General features: G+C 52.6%; 8 protein-coding genes across 8 annotated transcripts; 6 read left to right on the top strand and 2 right to left on the bottom strand.

The window, feature by feature from the left end:
- The first annotated feature begins 308 nt into the window (after window positions 1-308).
- Window positions 309-1,666, top strand: ASPVEDRAFT_196601 (putative pyruvate formate lyase activating enzyme). Its single transcript, XM_040809214.1, has 2 exons — window positions 309-772; window positions 844-1,666. Exons 1-2 carry the CDS (start codon window positions 371-373, stop codon window positions 1,570-1,572), a joined length of 1,131 nt encoding a protein of 376 aa, XP_040670085.1. The 5' UTR covers window positions 309-370; the 3' UTR covers window positions 1,573-1,666.
- A 1,670-nt stretch (window positions 1,667-3,336) lies between these two features.
- ASPVEDRAFT_54512 (uncharacterized protein) lies at window positions 3,337-5,967 on the top strand (the record flags this gene model as incomplete). Its single annotated transcript, XM_040814940.1, has 3 exons — window positions 3,337-5,344; window positions 5,390-5,458; window positions 5,582-5,967. 3 exons carry the CDS (start codon window positions 3,337-3,339, stop codon window positions 5,965-5,967), a joined length of 2,463 nt encoding a protein of 820 aa, XP_040670084.1.
- A 577-nt stretch (window positions 5,968-6,544) lies between these two features.
- ASPVEDRAFT_136520 (uncharacterized protein) lies at window positions 6,545-8,319 on the top strand (the record flags this gene model as incomplete). The annotated part of the gene is made up of 5 exons (XM_040807302.1): window positions 6,545-6,730; window positions 6,784-6,830; window positions 6,885-6,964; window positions 7,012-7,510; window positions 7,575-8,319. The coding sequence occupies 5 exons, from the start codon at window positions 6,545-6,547 to the stop codon at window positions 8,317-8,319; spliced, it is 1,557 nt and encodes a 518-aa protein (XP_040670083.1).
- Window positions 8,320-8,658: 339 nt separating this feature from the next.
- On the top strand, window positions 8,659-9,713 carry ASPVEDRAFT_43787 (uncharacterized protein). The gene has a single exon (XM_040812908.1). The coding sequence runs from the start codon at window positions 9,085-9,087 to the stop codon at window positions 9,571-9,573; it is 489 nt and encodes a 162-aa protein (XP_040670082.1). The 5' UTR covers window positions 8,659-9,084; the 3' UTR covers window positions 9,574-9,713.
- Window positions 9,714-9,758: 45 nt separating this feature from the next.
- Window positions 9,759-11,051, bottom strand: ASPVEDRAFT_135672 (uncharacterized protein; the record flags this gene model as incomplete). The annotated part of the gene is made up of 5 exons (XM_040807231.1): window positions 9,759-10,085; window positions 10,143-10,421; window positions 10,471-10,618; window positions 10,669-10,916; window positions 10,968-11,051. The coding sequence occupies 5 exons, from the start codon at window positions 11,049-11,051 to the stop codon at window positions 9,759-9,761; spliced, it is 1,086 nt and encodes a 361-aa protein (XP_040670081.1).
- Window positions 11,052-11,488: 437 nt separating this feature from the next.
- Window positions 11,489-13,665, bottom strand: ASPVEDRAFT_136148 (MFS transporter; the record flags this gene model as incomplete). Its single annotated transcript, XM_040807268.1, has 10 exons — window positions 11,489-11,748; window positions 11,808-11,941; window positions 12,003-12,114; window positions 12,176-12,617; window positions 12,653-12,743; window positions 12,793-12,825; window positions 12,884-13,128; window positions 13,194-13,228; window positions 13,277-13,386; window positions 13,439-13,665. 10 exons carry the CDS (start codon window positions 13,663-13,665, stop codon window positions 11,489-11,491), a joined length of 1,689 nt encoding a protein of 562 aa, XP_040670080.1.
- Window positions 13,666-13,951: 286 nt separating this feature from the next.
- Window positions 13,952-15,442, top strand: ASPVEDRAFT_43785 (NADH:flavin oxidoreductase/NADH oxidase family protein). Its single transcript, XM_040812906.1, has 2 exons — window positions 13,952-14,889; window positions 14,933-15,442. Exons 1-2 carry the CDS (start codon window positions 13,984-13,986, stop codon window positions 15,332-15,334), a joined length of 1,308 nt encoding a protein of 435 aa, XP_040670079.1. The 5' UTR covers window positions 13,952-13,983; the 3' UTR covers window positions 15,335-15,442.
- On the top strand, window positions 15,434-16,188 carry ASPVEDRAFT_152691 (uncharacterized protein). The gene is made up of 2 exons (XM_040808319.1): window positions 15,434-15,517; window positions 15,570-16,188. The coding sequence occupies exons 1-2, from the start codon at window positions 15,438-15,440 to the stop codon at window positions 16,165-16,167; spliced, it is 678 nt and encodes a 225-aa protein (XP_040670078.1). The 5' UTR covers window positions 15,434-15,437; the 3' UTR covers window positions 16,168-16,188.
- The last annotated feature ends 2 nt before the right edge of the window (window positions 16,189-16,190 follow it).

The following is a 16,190-nucleotide window of genomic DNA, read 5'->3' as shown; positions in this document are numbered from 1 at the left end:
AGTACTTGGAGTTATCGGAGTATTGCTGCTTTGTCCTGCCGTGCTCTGAGTTTCTGTGCTGTTTCCACCTTATATAGTTTATACACCTCCTGACTTTGTTTCTGCTATTGCATATCTGTATAGTATAGCCACTCATACCCCATCTTAGCTTAATCTGCTTTATGCATCTATGCATTGTTCTGGAAAACTGATTGATTGACCAGTAAGAGCGAGTTGATTAGGTATGACGCCACCGCTGAGATAAGCGATAAGGCGATAAGCCGTGCATTAAATTATCCGCGGCATCTCCTCATCGAATTCCATCAAACAACTCCCCAAACCAACAAAAGACATGGACGAGATCGATACCCCATAATCCAAACGTCAAACCATGTCTTTACTAACTAATATCACCAAATCCCTCCGCCCCTCAACATCCCTCCCCTCCAAACCACCCCGATTCCTCCCCCTCACCCCGCGCCGGTATATCGGTATCCCTCCGCAATACCTCCTCGACGAGTACATCCCACGCTACGCGCTTCTCACCTCGATCGACGCGGCCAAAAAGCGCAGCAGGGCCTACTCGCATCTAGCGAACTGTAATCTGTGTCCACGCAAATGCGGCGTAAACCGGTTCGAGACGACGGGCATGTGCATGATCGGCGCCGAGACAGCAAAGGTTAATGTGATTGCGCCGCATCGGGGCGAGGAACCCTGCATCCAGGGGTTTCATGGGAGTGGGTCGGTGTTCTTCTCGGGGTGTAATCTGCGGTGTGTGTTTTGTCAGAATCATGTATGTTGAAACATAACAGTTTTCCCGGCTTGCCAGTGGGGGAGAGGAGGGTGCTAATGAATGTGCTGTAGGATATCGCGCACAAGCGCAACGGATTCGATCTCACCCCTGAAGAACTGGCGGACTGGTATCTGAAGCTCCAGAATGTTGGGAACGTGCATAACATCAACCTTGTGACGCCGGAGCATGTGGTGCCGCAGGTTGCGCTGTCGATCCTTGCGGCGCGAGATATGGGACTCAAGATTCCCATCATCTATAATACATCCTCGTTCGACTCACTCGAGTCGTTAGAACTGCTAGATGGGCTGGTGGATATCTATCTCCCTGATTTCAAAGTGTGGAAATCGGCCACGTCGAAACGGCTGCTCAAGGCGGATGATTATACGGAGACGGCGAAGGAGAGTATCAAGGCTATGCATGAGCAGGTTGGGGATCTGGCGTTTACGAGCGATGGGATTGCGAAGAAGGGCGTTTTGCTGAGACATCTTGTTATGCCGGGGAAGGAGGATGAGGGGAGGGAGATTATGAAGTGGCTAGCGGAGAATGTGAGTCGTGATTTGTATGTGCATGTCATGGAGCAGTATCATCCTGATGCGCATGTTGGGAAGAAGAGGAGGATTCCGAGGCGGAAGGCTGCAGAGGGTGAAGGCGGTAGTGCAGGAGAGGTCGACGAGGTTAGGTATGCGGAGATAAACCGGGCTGTCAAAGATGAGGAGCTGGGGAGCGTGAAGGATGCGGCTGTTGATGCTGGGCTTTGGAGGTTTGTGGAGGTGAATGAGAAGAGTATGTTCCATCTGTGATGTTGAGTTAGGGCTTGGATGACTGCAGTGTGGTGAATGTATATACCCTTGTATGATAACATGAGATAGAATTAATGTGTTCTTGTTCCAGAAGATGTCAGAGACATAGGCTGTGCAGACTGCAGTTTTGGTGTGCATGTTTATGCCTTGTCTTTATGCATTGTCTTTATGCGCATTTCTATTCCTATGATGTCGGCCGAGCGACACCATGAGCGAGTATCACAGCCATCCACTGCACGACTAAGCAGGGCACAGGGCTATTTTCTCTCCCACAGCACTTCTCTCTTCTTCCCATAACACCTCTCTCTTCTCCATCCACATCCCCCTTCTTTCACACTGTCTGCCTCTTTCCCAGGCGTATCCCATTACAACAACTCAAGCCCACCTGACTAACCATGGCGGAAGTAACCAACAACGACATTCCCAATGACCCCGAGGCCACAAAGCTTTGCAAAAAGTGCGGGCGTCGATTCCCAATCAGCGAATTCGTTAGTGCCCGAGGCCTGCCGACGCTTCTCTGCAGCATATGCAGAAAGTCATCCAACGACAGTGTATGTTTCTTGCATTCTGGTGCTGCTGGAGTGGCCCTGTACTTTGCTAACATGTTTACTGCCTGGTAGCACCGTCGTAAGAGGCAGGGTGTTGCTGCTGTACGTTGTGTTCCTGCTTGTCTACTTAGAGGAAGGGCAATGAAGTTGAAATTAATATGTGCAGCAGGGCCCCGTGAACCCTCAGCCGCTGCCACAGCAGCAGCAGCAGCAGCAGCAGCAGCAGCAACAGCCACAGCCACAGTCCCAGCAGACCCAACAGGCAATGACTGCTCAGGTACGTATAGAGCTTGCCCTAGTCTGAACTCGAGGATGTACTGACAAATGAAAAGCCTGCCGTTGTTAACCAGCAACCGCAGCATCAGCTGCAGCAGCACGCTTATTTCGATGAGTTTGAAGACGAGGGCTTCGACGAGTTTCTGCAATATCCACCCGTTCCTATTGGCGGACTTCTCCCTCTGGCGACCACCAGCAATGACGATGTAACTATGTCACGGCGTTCCCCGACGAAGCTGATTCTTTGGCTAATATTTACAGGACCGTTCCTCTGCCGCCCCGACTGGTGGAACCGTTGAGCACACCAATACCTTCGCCCAGTTGGAACAGGAGTATACCGACAATATGAACAGTCTTTTCGTGGCAAACAGCAGTGGAATTCACGCTGAATCTCCAGCAATAGTCCCGAGAATCATAACCGACCTGCAGGCTGTCTTTGAAAGCGATGCCGCAGACGTAACCTCCGCTATGCCGTTCAGCGAGCACTCTAATGGAGCTACACTCGAGACACGCAGAACTGGTCAGCTGGAGCAATACCGCGTCCGAGTCGACTCTCAAGCGTTCCTAGAAAGAATTGAGTGATTCAGCACCTCTACTGCCGACATGCGTTGGAAACCCAAGATGGTGGAAATTGACTGCCAACATGGCATCTGAAATCGTTGTGTTTTTGTGCTTTTTGTGATTTAGTTGTCTTTTGACCTACGATATTTGCCTTGCAAATCGTGAAGTACTTAGAATAGTACAGTACCAATAGTACAATAGTACCAGTTACCACCAGAAGACGTAGTCTCGTTCCTTCCCAGTTCGTGCATCTCGTCAATCCACCTCCTCCCTCTTCTTCTTCCATCCTAAATCTCACAAAGAACCACTATCAACGCTGCGGTGTATGATTTACTTGTGTTACTGTTACTAGTCCATCCTTACATCGACGGAGTTCAGGATGTGGTATGCGGCTGCTCTATGGGCACTCCCAGCAGTCCTGGGTGCAAGGCAGTCCGAATGTCCTCCACCATGCACTGCAGACCCCAGCAAGTGGACGCCGTATAAGACTCTCGAGAGCCTGAAAGACTGCCACCATCCAGTGTTGCTCGACATCTCGTCCCACGAATCCCCCAACGTCCCGGAAGCACCGTTCAGAATCCACGCCTGTACCGTCGAAGAACACCCCGATGACCCTGAGGCTGAGTCGAAACTTTTTATCAATCTTATCGAACCGTCAGAGTTAGCGATAACTGACCCCGATACAGCTTCTAGCCTCCACGAGCTCAACTTCCTTCTCCACCATGTGCAAAGCGTCCTGGCTGATATCTCAAACGGGGACACTCGAAGTGTCATTGGGCATTTCAATTTTACAACTGTCGGTATATACAGCGGGGCAGCGGTTGATATGTCCATGGCCACATTCATACTCGAAGCATTCAGGGCCAGTGAGGATACCCAGACTCGGAAGGCTGCTGCAATCCGGGTCTGCGGTGACAGACACGATTTTGAACATACGTTTGCAATCACCGTCGATACAACTGGTGATATGATGACTGTTCGAAAAGCAGTCGATTTATGGACCGAAGCTCACTGCGTGGAAAACGAGACCGTTCTCAATTTCCGGGATATCGGTACTATTGACAAGCCCATACGAATACAGCCACACCCTATTACGAAGAGATCCTCAAAAGAGGACACCTGCAAAATGGAAACAGTCATACAAGGAGACACTTGCATTGCTATTGCCGGACGATGTGGCATTCCCGTGGAAGAGTTATTGAGATACAATTCTGAACACGACCAGGATGGCAAAAACAATGATACTTGGTGCACGCTTCTACAGCCTGGCGACCAGCTCTGTTGCTCTGAGAGAGCAAAGACGCCCGTATCCAAGCCATCGAGGAACAAGAATGGTTCGTGCGCAGCATACGTAACGGAGCCCGGCGACACTTGCGCCTTGATTGCCCAGAAACATGCTCTGGAGGAGTCCAAAATCAGCTATTTCAATGACAGGAGGACATGGGGCTGGTACGGCTGCGACTACATCCAACCTGGGCTCAGGATTTGCTTGAGTGAAGGATATCCGCCGCTTCCTGATCCTCGCCCTGACGCAGCTTGCGGTCCAACTGTCCCGGGAACAGTAATGCCAATGGATGGCCAACCTCTTGCCGATTTAAATCCATGTCCCCTGAATGCGTGCTGCAATATCCTGGGAAACTGTGGAGTGTCCCCTGAATTCTGCATCAACGAGGTGGGCCCAACCGGAAACCCAGGAACAGCGCCTGCAGACCACAAGGGGTGCATCTCGAACTGTGGTATGGAGATACTTGAGAACTCAGACGAGCCTGCTGAGTTCCTGAGGATTGGATACTATGCGTCGTTCAATCTTGACCGGCCTTGCCTCAATCTTCGCGCAGCCGATATCCAAGTCAACGATTACACTCATATTCACTGGGCGTTTGCCAATATCAACAGTAGCTTCAAGCTTGACATCATTGATCCCCATGAGCAATGGGAAGACTTCCTTGCCTTGGACGGTGTGAAGCGGATTGTCTCCTTTGGTGGCTGGGGGGTTACTATCAGCACAGTATTCTATGAGGTGCTCCGCAAGGCTCTGGACCCGGCGAATGTCGACGGATTCATCACCAACATATTGGAGTTTGTGGAACAACATAACCTGGACGGTGTGGAATTTGACTGGGAGTATCCGGGCGTAAGTTTCCTCTACACTGCTCTTACGTTTGCTCAACCATTCCAGGCCACAGACCTCCAAACCGTGTCGTTTAGATCGCCTTCAGATGGCGTAAACTACCTTGAGTTCCTCAAGAAGCTCAAAAAGGCGCTCCCGCAGGAAAAAGACATCTCCGTAGCTGCGCCTGCGTCATTTTGGTACCTTAGGGGGTTTCCACTTGCGGAAATATGGCAGTACGTCGATTATATCATTTATATGACTTATGACTTTCATGGTAAGAGAACAACTTCGAGTTTAACCAGAATACTAATTCATATAGGCCAATGGGATTACAATGAGTTCGTTCTACAGGACTGGTGCAATGGAGGGAACTGTCTACGAAGCCATGGTAAGTTGCAATCCCAAGCAAAGGTATGTCTAACAGCATAGTGAACTTGACGGAAACCGAGTACGCCCTTGCAATGAGTACGTAACTCAGACCATTTATAAAGATATTAACTTACAGATTCAGTCACAAAAGCCGGAGTCCCGAAGAACAAAGTGGCGGTGGGGGTGGCCAGCTACGGCCGTGCCTTTGGCATGAAGGATGCGGATTGCACAGGGCCAGAGTGCAAGTTCGAGGGTCCACAGTCTACAGCACTTCCTGGACGGTGCACGAGAACTCCAGGGATCATTGCAAATGCCGAAATCGAAGAATTGATACTTCAGGGCGACATAAATGAGTTCTTCTACGATGCGGGCTCAGACTCGAACATCCTGGTGTACAACGACACCCAATGGGTGGCATTTATGAGCGAGAGCACAATGAGACGCCGAGTGGAGTACTATAGAAGCCTGAGGTTTGCTGGGTACGCGAACTGGGCAGTTGATCTGACACATTGGAGTGGCGATGATTGAGTTAAGACCGACGAAGAGGATGAGTCGAAGGCAGCAGTTGTGGCGAGATCAGTGTTACTTACTTGAATAGCAATATACCTATCCATATTCAAATCCTCGTGCGTGTAACTCATTGTCGGGGGGTAAGGTAGCTAGATAGGACCACGGCAGATGGCCATGAACTCCATATTTTCCCCGCAGATTGTCATGCACTGCATTGCTTTCCCCGCATAATTCCAGGAGTGGCTATTGGTTTATTGGTTTATGGGTCTGGGTGCTGATAAGGAGTTTAGGGTGGACTTAAAGCAGGCAACCGTCAGCGAGCCCTGATAAGAGGCTGAGAAGTATATCCGTATATTCCGTAGACATGACTGTGCAGACAGACCAACCTCATTATCTATCATTATCTTCCAACTGTTATGTGCCTCAGATAAGCCAAACTTTCCCGACCTCCAGGAAATGCTCAGCGAGAGTGGCTGCTCTAATCAGGCAATGATACCCCAGGAGATAACAATCTCCAACTCCATATCATGTATAAAGGATGGAACTGGCAAAATAATACCCCCAGTCAGTGGTCATTTCTATACACATTCTAGTCATGGGTCCTCTCGAAATCACGAAGAACGAGCATGAGTCTGCACCGAATTCGGTGGCAGATGTTACTAAAGGCGACATCAACACCGCCGAGCAGACAGCTGTATTGCCCAAGAGTTTCAACCTGTTAAGTGCCTGCGCCACGGGTATTACCACGGGCAATGCGTGGGCGGTTCTAGGAGGTGGAATCGTATGTCAACATTTACCCTGCCAGGGTTCATCTAGACTTGGCTAACAGAACAGATCGCGTCTCTTTATAACGGCGGCCCTCCTGGAGTTATTTTTGAATTGTGTGCACGCACCCAAGAAAGACCCAGAAGTAATTCAGCTGACTTTATATATAGTGCTCTTGTTTCCTTCTTTTACTGCTTCATTGCGGCGTCCATCGCGGAATTGGCCTCTTCCATCCCGGCCTCTGGCGGAGGTAAGAACAATAGGATAAGTACCTACTGCATCTACTAAGATTTATAGTATATCACTGGGCAAATATAACCGCCGGCCCCCGGTATGGCCGCATCTGCGGCTGGTTCGCAGGCTGGTTGAATGCCCTCGCCTGGGTCTTTGCAGTGGCCTCAAATACCTCCATGATATCCACAATGATTGTCTACGCATACGGACTATACCATCCGGACCTGATCCCCCAGCGCTGGCACGTTTTCATCTGCTACCTGCTCATCTCATGGACATGCTGTTTCACTGTCATGTTTGCGCAGCCCGCTCTCCCCTGGATCAGCCGGCTGGGCTCGTTCTTCATTATCACCGGGTTCTTTGTGAGTATTATTGTTGTTGCTGTTATGCCTAGCACCGGGGGTGGGGCGGGATATGCGTCTCATGATTTTGTCTGGAGGGATTGGGAGAATATGACGGGCTACTCGAGCGATGGGTTTACGTTTCTTGCGGGCATGTTGAATGGCGCTTTTGCTATTGGGGCTACGGACTGCGTTACGCATATTGCGGAGGAGATTCCCCAGTATGACTTACCTTACCACTCCTGTACCTATTGGTTTAGTGTTTAATTGAGCTAACCAGAACAGAGCAGCAAAGAACATCCCCAAAGCCCTCGGCTTCCAAATCAGCATCGGCTTCATCACAGGCTTCTGCTACCTCGTCACAATCTTCTACGCCGTCACCGACCTTCCCAAGATCATGAACTCGGCCAACACCTTCTGCCCACTGGGTGATATCTACCTGCAAGCAACAGGCGGGTCCAAAGCCGGAACCGTCGGGCTCCTCGCCGTCATAATCGCGCCCATCTTCTGCGCCACAATCGGCTGCTACATCACCGCCGGCCGCATGGTGTACGCCCTCGGCCGCGACGACGCCCTCCCCCTCGCCCGCTGGATCGGGGCCGTAAGTCCCCGCTGGGAGAGTCCGTTGTTTGCAACACTCAGCTGCGGGGTATTACTCACGGGTATCGGGGCGATATACGTCGGCTCCCTGACTGCCTTCAACGCATTCATCGGCTCCTTTGCCGTAATGACAACCGTCTCCTACCTGCTTGCGATATTGCCACATGCGCTCAGTGGACGGAAGAGAATCCGGCCCGGCCCGTTCTGGATGGGTGATGGGGTGATGGGGATGGGGGTGAATCTCGTGGCTTGTGGGTATATTGTTGTGACGGTGGTGATATATTGCTTTCCCTATGAGATGCCGACGGAGGCGGGGCACATGAATTATACCTGTCTGATTACGGGGGGGTTGACTATTGTAGCGGGGATTTGGTGGCTTGTTCATGGGAGGAAGCATTATGTGGGGCCTGATATGGAGATGTTTGAGTAGCTGTTCTTATTTATCTAGCTATATAGGATGATAGGTTGGTAGGTAGGTTATTTGGGTATAGTTTGTATCTCTACTGGTTAGCAATGTCCGTTGCTGTAATGCGACTCTTTGTATTCAGTCTGTGTATCTTTACTAGAACATATGTCCGGAACCAGCGGAAGTAAAAACGGCTTTATGTATCAATAGGCCTTGGATAGTGTAGAGCTTGCCCAGATAGCCAGCACAGACCCTCAGACTGTGGAGACTCCACTGAACAAGGTAAACCGTCAGCGAGCCAGTGGAGCATCATTCCAGCTCATATAAATGAATACTGCTGGCATGAAAATATCTCTTTTTACACTCAACCTCTGACCTCACTCTGACAATGTCTTCATTCTCTAATCCAGATTCGCAAGCGCGCGTCTCAACACGCTTATCACTACGATGGCTCCCAGAACCTCCTACCGAGACAACAGACACCCTCGTCCTGAATGTAGGAGATTGGTACGTCGACCTGCGCGTAGACAAGACATCCAAGAAACTTGACTGGGCCCTTGCTGGGCAATATCTACGGCAGGATATCCCCAAACAAGTATCAGAGACCGGTACCCTATACCTAAACACCGTCTAAACCGGATACCAGGTATTTTGGCTAACTTCAGAAAAGAAAAGAAAATAGTGCATATAGTCTTCACGCACGACATCGACTCGCACCACAATTTCAACATCAGCGCCCCCTGCCCCTTCATCACACAGCCCAACGGTGACGATCTAGAAACAGGAGCCATGGCCCGACCTGATGTCCCGGGCGAACCGGTGACAGAATATGAAGAGGTATGGCGGTATCTACCCCCGCTCCGTGGGCCTGAGGGACAGGCATGTGTCTCGTACGTGCTCGAGTCCGACGACGGTGTACTAGGGGATGGACTCCATAAACTTAATAAAGTGTTTATTGCCCGGATTGGCGGGCAGTGTCTTGTTTTCCAGCAGGATGTAACCCATGAGCGTCGTCAGATCTCACGAGGGAAGTGGACTGTTCAGATTACGGGAGGGGATGTGAGTGCGAGACGTGAGGAATGGGTTGGTGGACGGTGGGAGGCGCGGTATGTCTTAGGGCCTAGAGGCGATGAACTACCGTCGATGTCGGGGGAGCTGGGGAGGTTAGGCCATGGCGCTAGGCTTTGTCCTGGGGATAGGCTCAGTTTGGGAGGGTGTCGGTTTATAGTGCGGGCGTATGAATCCTGGCGGAAGAACGATAGAAGTTCGCATCTCTAAAGCAGTGCTGTGATATAGAAACAGCGCGCGCTTAGAAAAGTCACCTAGTCGATCCAGCAGGGTAACCGTCAGCAGCCCTACCAAGACAGCGGTGTTTTCTGTCTTTTTGAAGTATGTACTATCAAGTACACAAATTAGACTCCCACAGAATGGAAGTAATAGCAATATGACTAATGTACGTGATATTAGAGCACATCCAGATCAACCATCGACTGCACCGCATCCACAACACTCTTCTCCAGCGGGATATACTTCCACTCAGCCCCCTTTCCCTGGGACAATATATCCAGACTGACACGCATATCCCAGCCAGTCGGGTGCACCCCCTCGGGCAGCTCTCGCCCAGGCGTACCAGCAGGAACTCTCTCCCTCAGGCTTGGAAAGTGCTCCCTGATAATATCAACCACCAGCTGCGGAGTAACCAACCCCGAAATGAGCAGGATGCGCTGCCCGCTGGCTGCGGGGGATGTCAGCGCATCGACGTGGCTATGTGCTACGTCCCGCACGTCAACCTTAAGAAATTAGCCAGAGCAAAACAAACATTAAACTGGGTGGAAGTAGCGGCGTACAAAATGATAAAACGGAAACCGCACATCCTCGACCTTGCTATTCGTCCCGTCAATGAAGCTTGCAATGGCGAAATGGTTCGTTTCGTTGATCGCGCCCTTGCCCTTGCCCGAGACAGGATGGATCATTGGGCCCGTGATGATATCCGGGTTGATGACGGCCAGGTCGAAGCGCGGGTTGTTCGCTTCCATAAACTCCCATGCCCTCCGCTCGGCCTGTGTCTTTGACACGTTGTAGCCCAGGACCGGGTCGTTGCGTTGGATGGCTTGCTCTGCGGTTACCTAGCCTGTGTGAGCTTCTATGAGTGGAAAATGGTGTATAGGGACTGACAGGATTCCAGTCCTTCTCGGTATATGGACGGCCCTCGCGGCTGATGCCTTCAAAGGAGTTGAGGACCGAGACGGCACTGCCCAAGAGGACGAAGCGCTTCAAGGATGAGCCGCCATGTCGATGGGCGCTCTCTAGTATCTGTGTTGTTCTGGACATGTCAGTTGGTCTGCAAGACGTGACGAGTGTTTCTTGGATTACCCCTTGACAGCCGGCTCGATCATCTCCTTCTGGATATCGTCTACATTGAATTTCAGAGGCGAGGCCGTGTGGATCACATAGGTGAAGGGGTTGGCAGCCGTCTCAGCGAACAGAGCGTTGAACGGCGCTTGGGATGTAAAATCCGATACTATCACAAACCGCACTTTGCCCTCCCATTCTGGGTGTGTCTTGAGCACCTCGTCTGCTTTGGCTTGCGAACGCACCGTCCCAGTCACAGAGAAGCCGCGCTGTGTTGTGTTATTGTTTCAATTTCTCGGCAAGATGGGTAGGAAACATACGCATATGAGAATAGAGAGGATATGGGAGGCGACGAACCCATTCGCCCCGGTGAGGAGCACATGTTGCTTATCGACGGACGACATTTTGTTCTGATTTTAGGATGTAAATGTTATGGTGGAAGCTGGGGATATCACTGTTTATGGTATAGAGGCTGGCATGACATCACGATTATACGTTTAGGCTTCTGCCCGTATACTTCCGGTTGATAAATGCCAGCTGGAATAATGAGTTAGATCCGCCTTCTTAAAGTTAAAATTAAAATTAAAATAAAAATAAACGTAAAGTGACATTAGAAGTGGAATGTCCCAATGTGGTAACAGCTTTCTAGAAAGCAGGTCTATTGAACACGGGTAACATTCTGGTAGCTATAGAAGCTTATTAAAGCTGTCAAAAGGATATAGCCAGGATTGAAGACATACATCCAGTCTTCCGACGTATACTTGAATAGTCCATCCTTGGACTGGCTGATTTACAAACCCTGCCGATGTTCCAGAACTTTCGAGCAGAGTATAAAGAGAAGCTACATAGCCAGTGAAGGAAGAACGGGAACATTGTTACGCTTTTCCCTCCCTCCGAGACATGACAGCAGCAAATCGACTCCTGCGCCGAATTCGGCGACCATATCGGAAGAATAAATACCTGATGTAGGGTTAGAGCCAGACTTGGCCGGGGCTGAGAAGATACGGGGCTTGGAGGAGGAAACGCACGGAAAAGGCGCCATGAGCAGCGTGAGAAAGGCCAATAGACTAGTGGCCCAGTGATACCCAAGACGATTGTACACTGCGTTTATTTCGTTTTGTAAGTATAATAGGTAAGGGAGGAGGATAGGGAGTACACACTCTGCACCCCAAACAAAGGAAATACACCAGCAAACGCAGACCGTGCAAAGCTGTTCGCTGCCAGCGTGCTTGCTGCGTAGGATGGGTAGGCGTCAACGAGGAAGGTGAATATTCCCGAGTAGACGAGAATGGTCCTATCCGCGTGTATCTAATTAGGAAAGGCGAATCTGATACTCAAGATAAGGGGATGCATACCCAGCTCCAAAGACAGCGCTGCCGACCATTGCGCCAATCCAATGGACATCCGGGTAAATGGTCCAGGCGAAGATGAAGAGGCCGATGGTGACCAAGGGAGCGCCTGCAATGGCTATTCGAGCAGCCGGGTCAGTCGCGTCGCGTCTTCTCCGTCTCGCGGATATCAGGCATACCTGGAGGGAGACGCCACTCGGGCTGATGCTCAGGGGCTCTAGAGGTTTGGCCGGTTCCTTCCACGTCCTTGCCTCTTGCCATACCCGCCCGCTCGAGCCTCTCATAATTGCGGCGCCAGAGCGGATCAGTGCAGATTGCGCAAAGCATACCGACTAGCAGCCCAAGGAAGCTACAGCCGCGCTGCCACAGCGAAAAGCCGTACACCGAGGCAAATACCAGCTGGAAGGCGCCGAAGAACAGATACAGGATGCCCAGGAGGATTGCGGAGAAGATGCACAGGTTCAGGCACATGGGCTCGAGGACAAGCAGGAGGATCGGGCGGTACATGGACCGGAGGATGCTGCTGACTATACTGGTGCTGTTCTGGTCCAGGGGGCTTTTCCACCTTTCATCGCCTGTCTCGTCACGTATTTTCTGGGCCCTGCGCTTGAGGAGGCTGTACTCGTTAGCGGCGATGGGAGTTGGGAGCGTGCTACTTGCATAGGATGGTAGGTTTCTGGGACAAAGGCAGTCACCGCTATCAGCAGCGCACCGGTCCAGATCATGAGCAGGTAAAACGACCAGCGCCTGGCCAGTCAGTAAGCGAATATAACCTATATATGCGGTTGCTACTTACCAATCCATAAACTGGTTAACAAACCCCCCGATCCTACACAGGAGAAACCATGTTTAGCTAGGTAGACGCCAGCAGGAACTGTCGAACTTACAAAGGACCAATCTCCGGCCCGATAAATGGACTGGCCGTGTACACCATCATAGGTGCCGCCAGCTCATTGCGGGCAAATAAATCAGCGACGGTGCCCCCGGCGACGCTGAGAAAGGCGCTGCCAGCCAGGCCGCTGAAAAGGCGGCCGATGATGAGCGTCTGAACGTTCTGCGCCACCGCGCAGGGGACCAGCCAGATCAGAAACAGCAGAAGGGAGCAGATGTAGATCGGGCGGCGGCCGTAGAACTAGCATGGGAGAAACCAGTTACCTCGAGATCAAGATCCAAGAGAGAGGAAAAGAGGGTGAGTACCTCGGATAAAGGAGCCAGGACGAGCGGACCAAATCCTATAAAGTGTTAGCAGTCGCCTACTCTATGTATGTAAGGCGTCTCACCAAGCCCCCAGATGAAGAATGAAAGGCCCAGGGTGGCCACGATGCGCGAGATGTGGAACTCCTCGGTGATCTGGGCGTATGTGGTGGTGTATATCGACGACGCACATGTGCTTCCTTCAGGTCAGCCTCAATCAATTGGCGCCAGGTCTGGGGAGAATATACACGCATAGAGAGCCCATGGAAACAAGGATTACAATCAACCAACGCCGCGCGAGGCGGAAGTTGCGTGGATTGGCAGGGTCCGACTCGTCCCATGTCACCGTGAAACTGCCTTCCGAGCTCTTGCTGAGAGAGCTCTCGGTTGCTGGACAGGAATAGCCGTCATTCAGAGACCAGCATCGAGCGAGCCCCGGAGATGGCTGGACATGACAAGGTCGGGGTTGAGGCATGCTGTATGAAGTAGGAAATAGACTGAGAGCATCCCGTCTGGCTCATCAGGCCTTAAATACGGTGTGGACCCTTTCGAGATTGATCAGCAAGACCAAGACCATGTAAAGGGAGTTACTGGTCGGGCTTGGAACGATCCGAAAGCACACGCCCTACGCCCTACGCCTGTATGATTCGCCCCGCTGGATAGGGCGCATCAGTTCCTCCGATTAGGGCTCCACCAGGTCACTGCCGATCAGTGCCCCAGAAAGCTATAAGAAGGGGACCATTATCATTCTACAAACGATCACACATTCTCATAAAATCTTGTAACTGTCCTCATGTCTACGCTAAGCAAAGCAATTGATGCATCGGCTCTAGGCCGCCCCCTCCACTTCGCCTTCTCCGGCCGTACAGCGCCCAACCGCTTCCTCAAGGGCGCCATGAGCGAGAGAATGGCGTCGTGGTCTAACGATGATCGTTCAGCCCGGGGAACCCCCTCCAACGAGCTGATCGAGGCCTACAGGGTCTGGGGAGAAGGCGAGATCGGGCTCATCCTAGCGGGCAACGTCATGCTCGATCCGGAGCAGCTTGAGACAGAAGGGAACCTCGTCATCCCCGCCGATGCTCCCTTCTCCGGCGCCCGCTTCGAGCAGTACAAGGCGTTGGCAGCCGGCGCAAAGAGCAAGGGCTCCCTGGTTGTCGCCCAGGTCAGCCACCCGGGCCGCCAGACGCCTTCCCACCTCCAGCCGCACCCGATCAGCGCCAGCAGCGTGCAGCTGGCGGGCCAGGTGCTGGGGAATACGTACGGGGTGCCGCGCGCTGCCACGGAAGAGGACATCAAGCAGGTGATTGACGCGTTCGCGCATGCGGCCGAGTACCTGGACAAGGCGGGTTTTGACGGCATCCAGCTCCATGCGGCGCACGGCTATCTGCTCAGCCAGTTTCTATCTGAGACAACCAACCTGCGGACTGACTGCTACGGGGGCAGTTTGGCCAACCGGATGCGGCTGGTCCTGGAGATCCGCGAGGCGGTTTCAAAGCGTGTACGGCCAGGATTCATCATCGGGGTCAAAGTCAATAGCGTCGAGTTCCAGGCTCGCGGGTTCCAGCCTGACGAGGCCCGCGAGCTGTGCTCCACGCTTGAGAAGCATCGCTTTGACTTTGTGGAGCTGTCTGGGGGGACTTATGAGAACTGGAAGATGCACGACGAGGAGAAGCGCGACTCAACCAAGCGGCGTGAAGCGGTAAGTCTCATTCTGTGATAATGGAAGCAGGACTAATTAGTAGTTCTTCCTCGACTTCGCTCGAATGATCGTCTCCTCCCTCCACCAGACGCGGTCCTACCTCACCGGCGGGTTCCGGTCCGCAGAGGGGATGCTCGCGGGCCTGGAGACGCTGGACGGGGTTGGCCTTGCGCGCCCGCTCTGCCAGGAGCCGAATCTGTGCAGGGAGATTCTCGCAGGCCGAGTCTCTGGCGCCGTCCAGCCCCTGATTAATCCGTACGACTTTGGCTTGGCTGCGATCGCGGCGTGCATGCAGATGCGCCAGATGGGGAACCGCCTGGCCCCGATCAATCTGGGCGAGCAGGAGGCTGTGGACAGGGTCACGGCGGCGGCGGCCAAGTGGGCACAGCGTAAGAGTGCAGATCGGTCGCAGGACGCTGTCTGGCCGCCACTGATTGAGACGTAGTGGCGTGGGAGTGGGCCGTGGTTCGCGGTGGGGACACGGCGTGATGTACTTAACCAAGACTAGTCCAGTCTCTCTTTGCTATTAAGAATGAATGCATTGCGACATGGATCCTGATCCATTTCCAAGGCCATTTCGCAGTGTAATCAGTAAGCTGGGCCAGCAAGCCCGCCCGCCCAGCGCGTGGTAAGCCCTAACCCAGTGCCCACTGTACCCAGCACTGAATCGCATTTGGAAGGCCATCGTATGAGAGTGCTGTCGCTGCTCCTTTGCCACCAGCGGATGCACAAGAAACTCCCAAACCTGTCCTCGACGATCGGATTTTCCCCTGCACCTTCTGCCACAGCACCTTCAAAACCAAACACGACTGGCAGCGCCACGAGCGCTCGCTGCATCTCAGCCTGGAGGAATGGACCTGCAACACGGGCGATGGGCTGGCGACATCGCCAGTAACGGGGAAACCCCACTGCGCATACTGTGACGAGGCCGAGCCGACACCACAGCACCTCGACGCGCATCACCATCAAGCATGCTCCAGCAGCAGCAATCCGCCCCGCACATTCCGACGAAAGGACCACCTCGTCCAGCATCTCCGGCTTGTGCACCATGTCGACAAGGAGAAGCTCCCTTCCCTGGACGCTGATCGCTGGTGCACCAACGCTGCGCCCGCAGCGGCTTCGCGCTGTGGCTTCTGCGGCTGCCAGCTACAGGGGTGGCAAACACGGGCAGACCATCTGGCGGTGCACTTTCGCTCTGGCTTCACGATGCAGGATTGGCATGGGGACTATGGGTTTTCGCCGTCTGTTGCTGCGCAAGTCCGGAATGCTATGCGGTAGACTACACTGTACGAGACTCTTAT

This window comes from Aspergillus versicolor (genome assembly GCF_001890125.1).
Source record: "Aspergillus versicolor CBS 583.65 unplaced genomic scaffold ASPVEscaffold_7, whole genome shotgun sequence".
Taxonomy (NCBI): Eukaryota; Fungi; Ascomycota; class Eurotiomycetes; order Eurotiales; family Aspergillaceae; genus Aspergillus; species Aspergillus versicolor.
Note: the sequence above shows the minus strand (reverse complement) of the source record. Positions and strands in the feature narration are given on the sequence as shown.

Excerpts from the sequence above, each read along its gene's own strand:
- ASPVEDRAFT_196601 (XM_040809214.1), top strand. The coding sequence starts at position 371 with ATGTCTTTACTAACTAATATCACCAAATCCCTCCGCCCCTCAACATCC. Across the intron at positions 773-843 it reads GTGTGTTTTGTCAGAATCAT|GATATCGCGCACAAGCGCAA; the intron begins GTATGTTGAAAC and ends AATGTGCTGTAG.
- ASPVEDRAFT_43787 (XM_040812908.1), top strand. The coding sequence starts at position 9,085 with ATGGCCCGACCTGATGTCCCGGGCGAACCGGTGACAGAATATGAAGAG.
- ASPVEDRAFT_43785 (XM_040812906.1), top strand. The coding sequence starts at position 13,984 with ATGTCTACGCTAAGCAAAGCAATTGATGCATCGGCTCTAGGCCGCCCC. Across the intron at positions 14,890-14,932 it reads CAACCAAGCGGCGTGAAGCG|TTCTTCCTCGACTTCGCTCG; the intron begins GTAAGTCTCATT and ends ACTAATTAGTAG.
- ASPVEDRAFT_152691 (XM_040808319.1), top strand. The coding sequence starts at position 15,438 with ATGGATCCTGATCCATTTCCAAGGCCATTTCGCAGTGTAATCAGTAAG. Across the intron at positions 15,518-15,569 it reads GCCCGCCCGCCCAGCGCGTG|GCCATCGTATGAGAGTGCTG; the intron begins GTAAGCCCTAAC and ends CGCATTTGGAAG.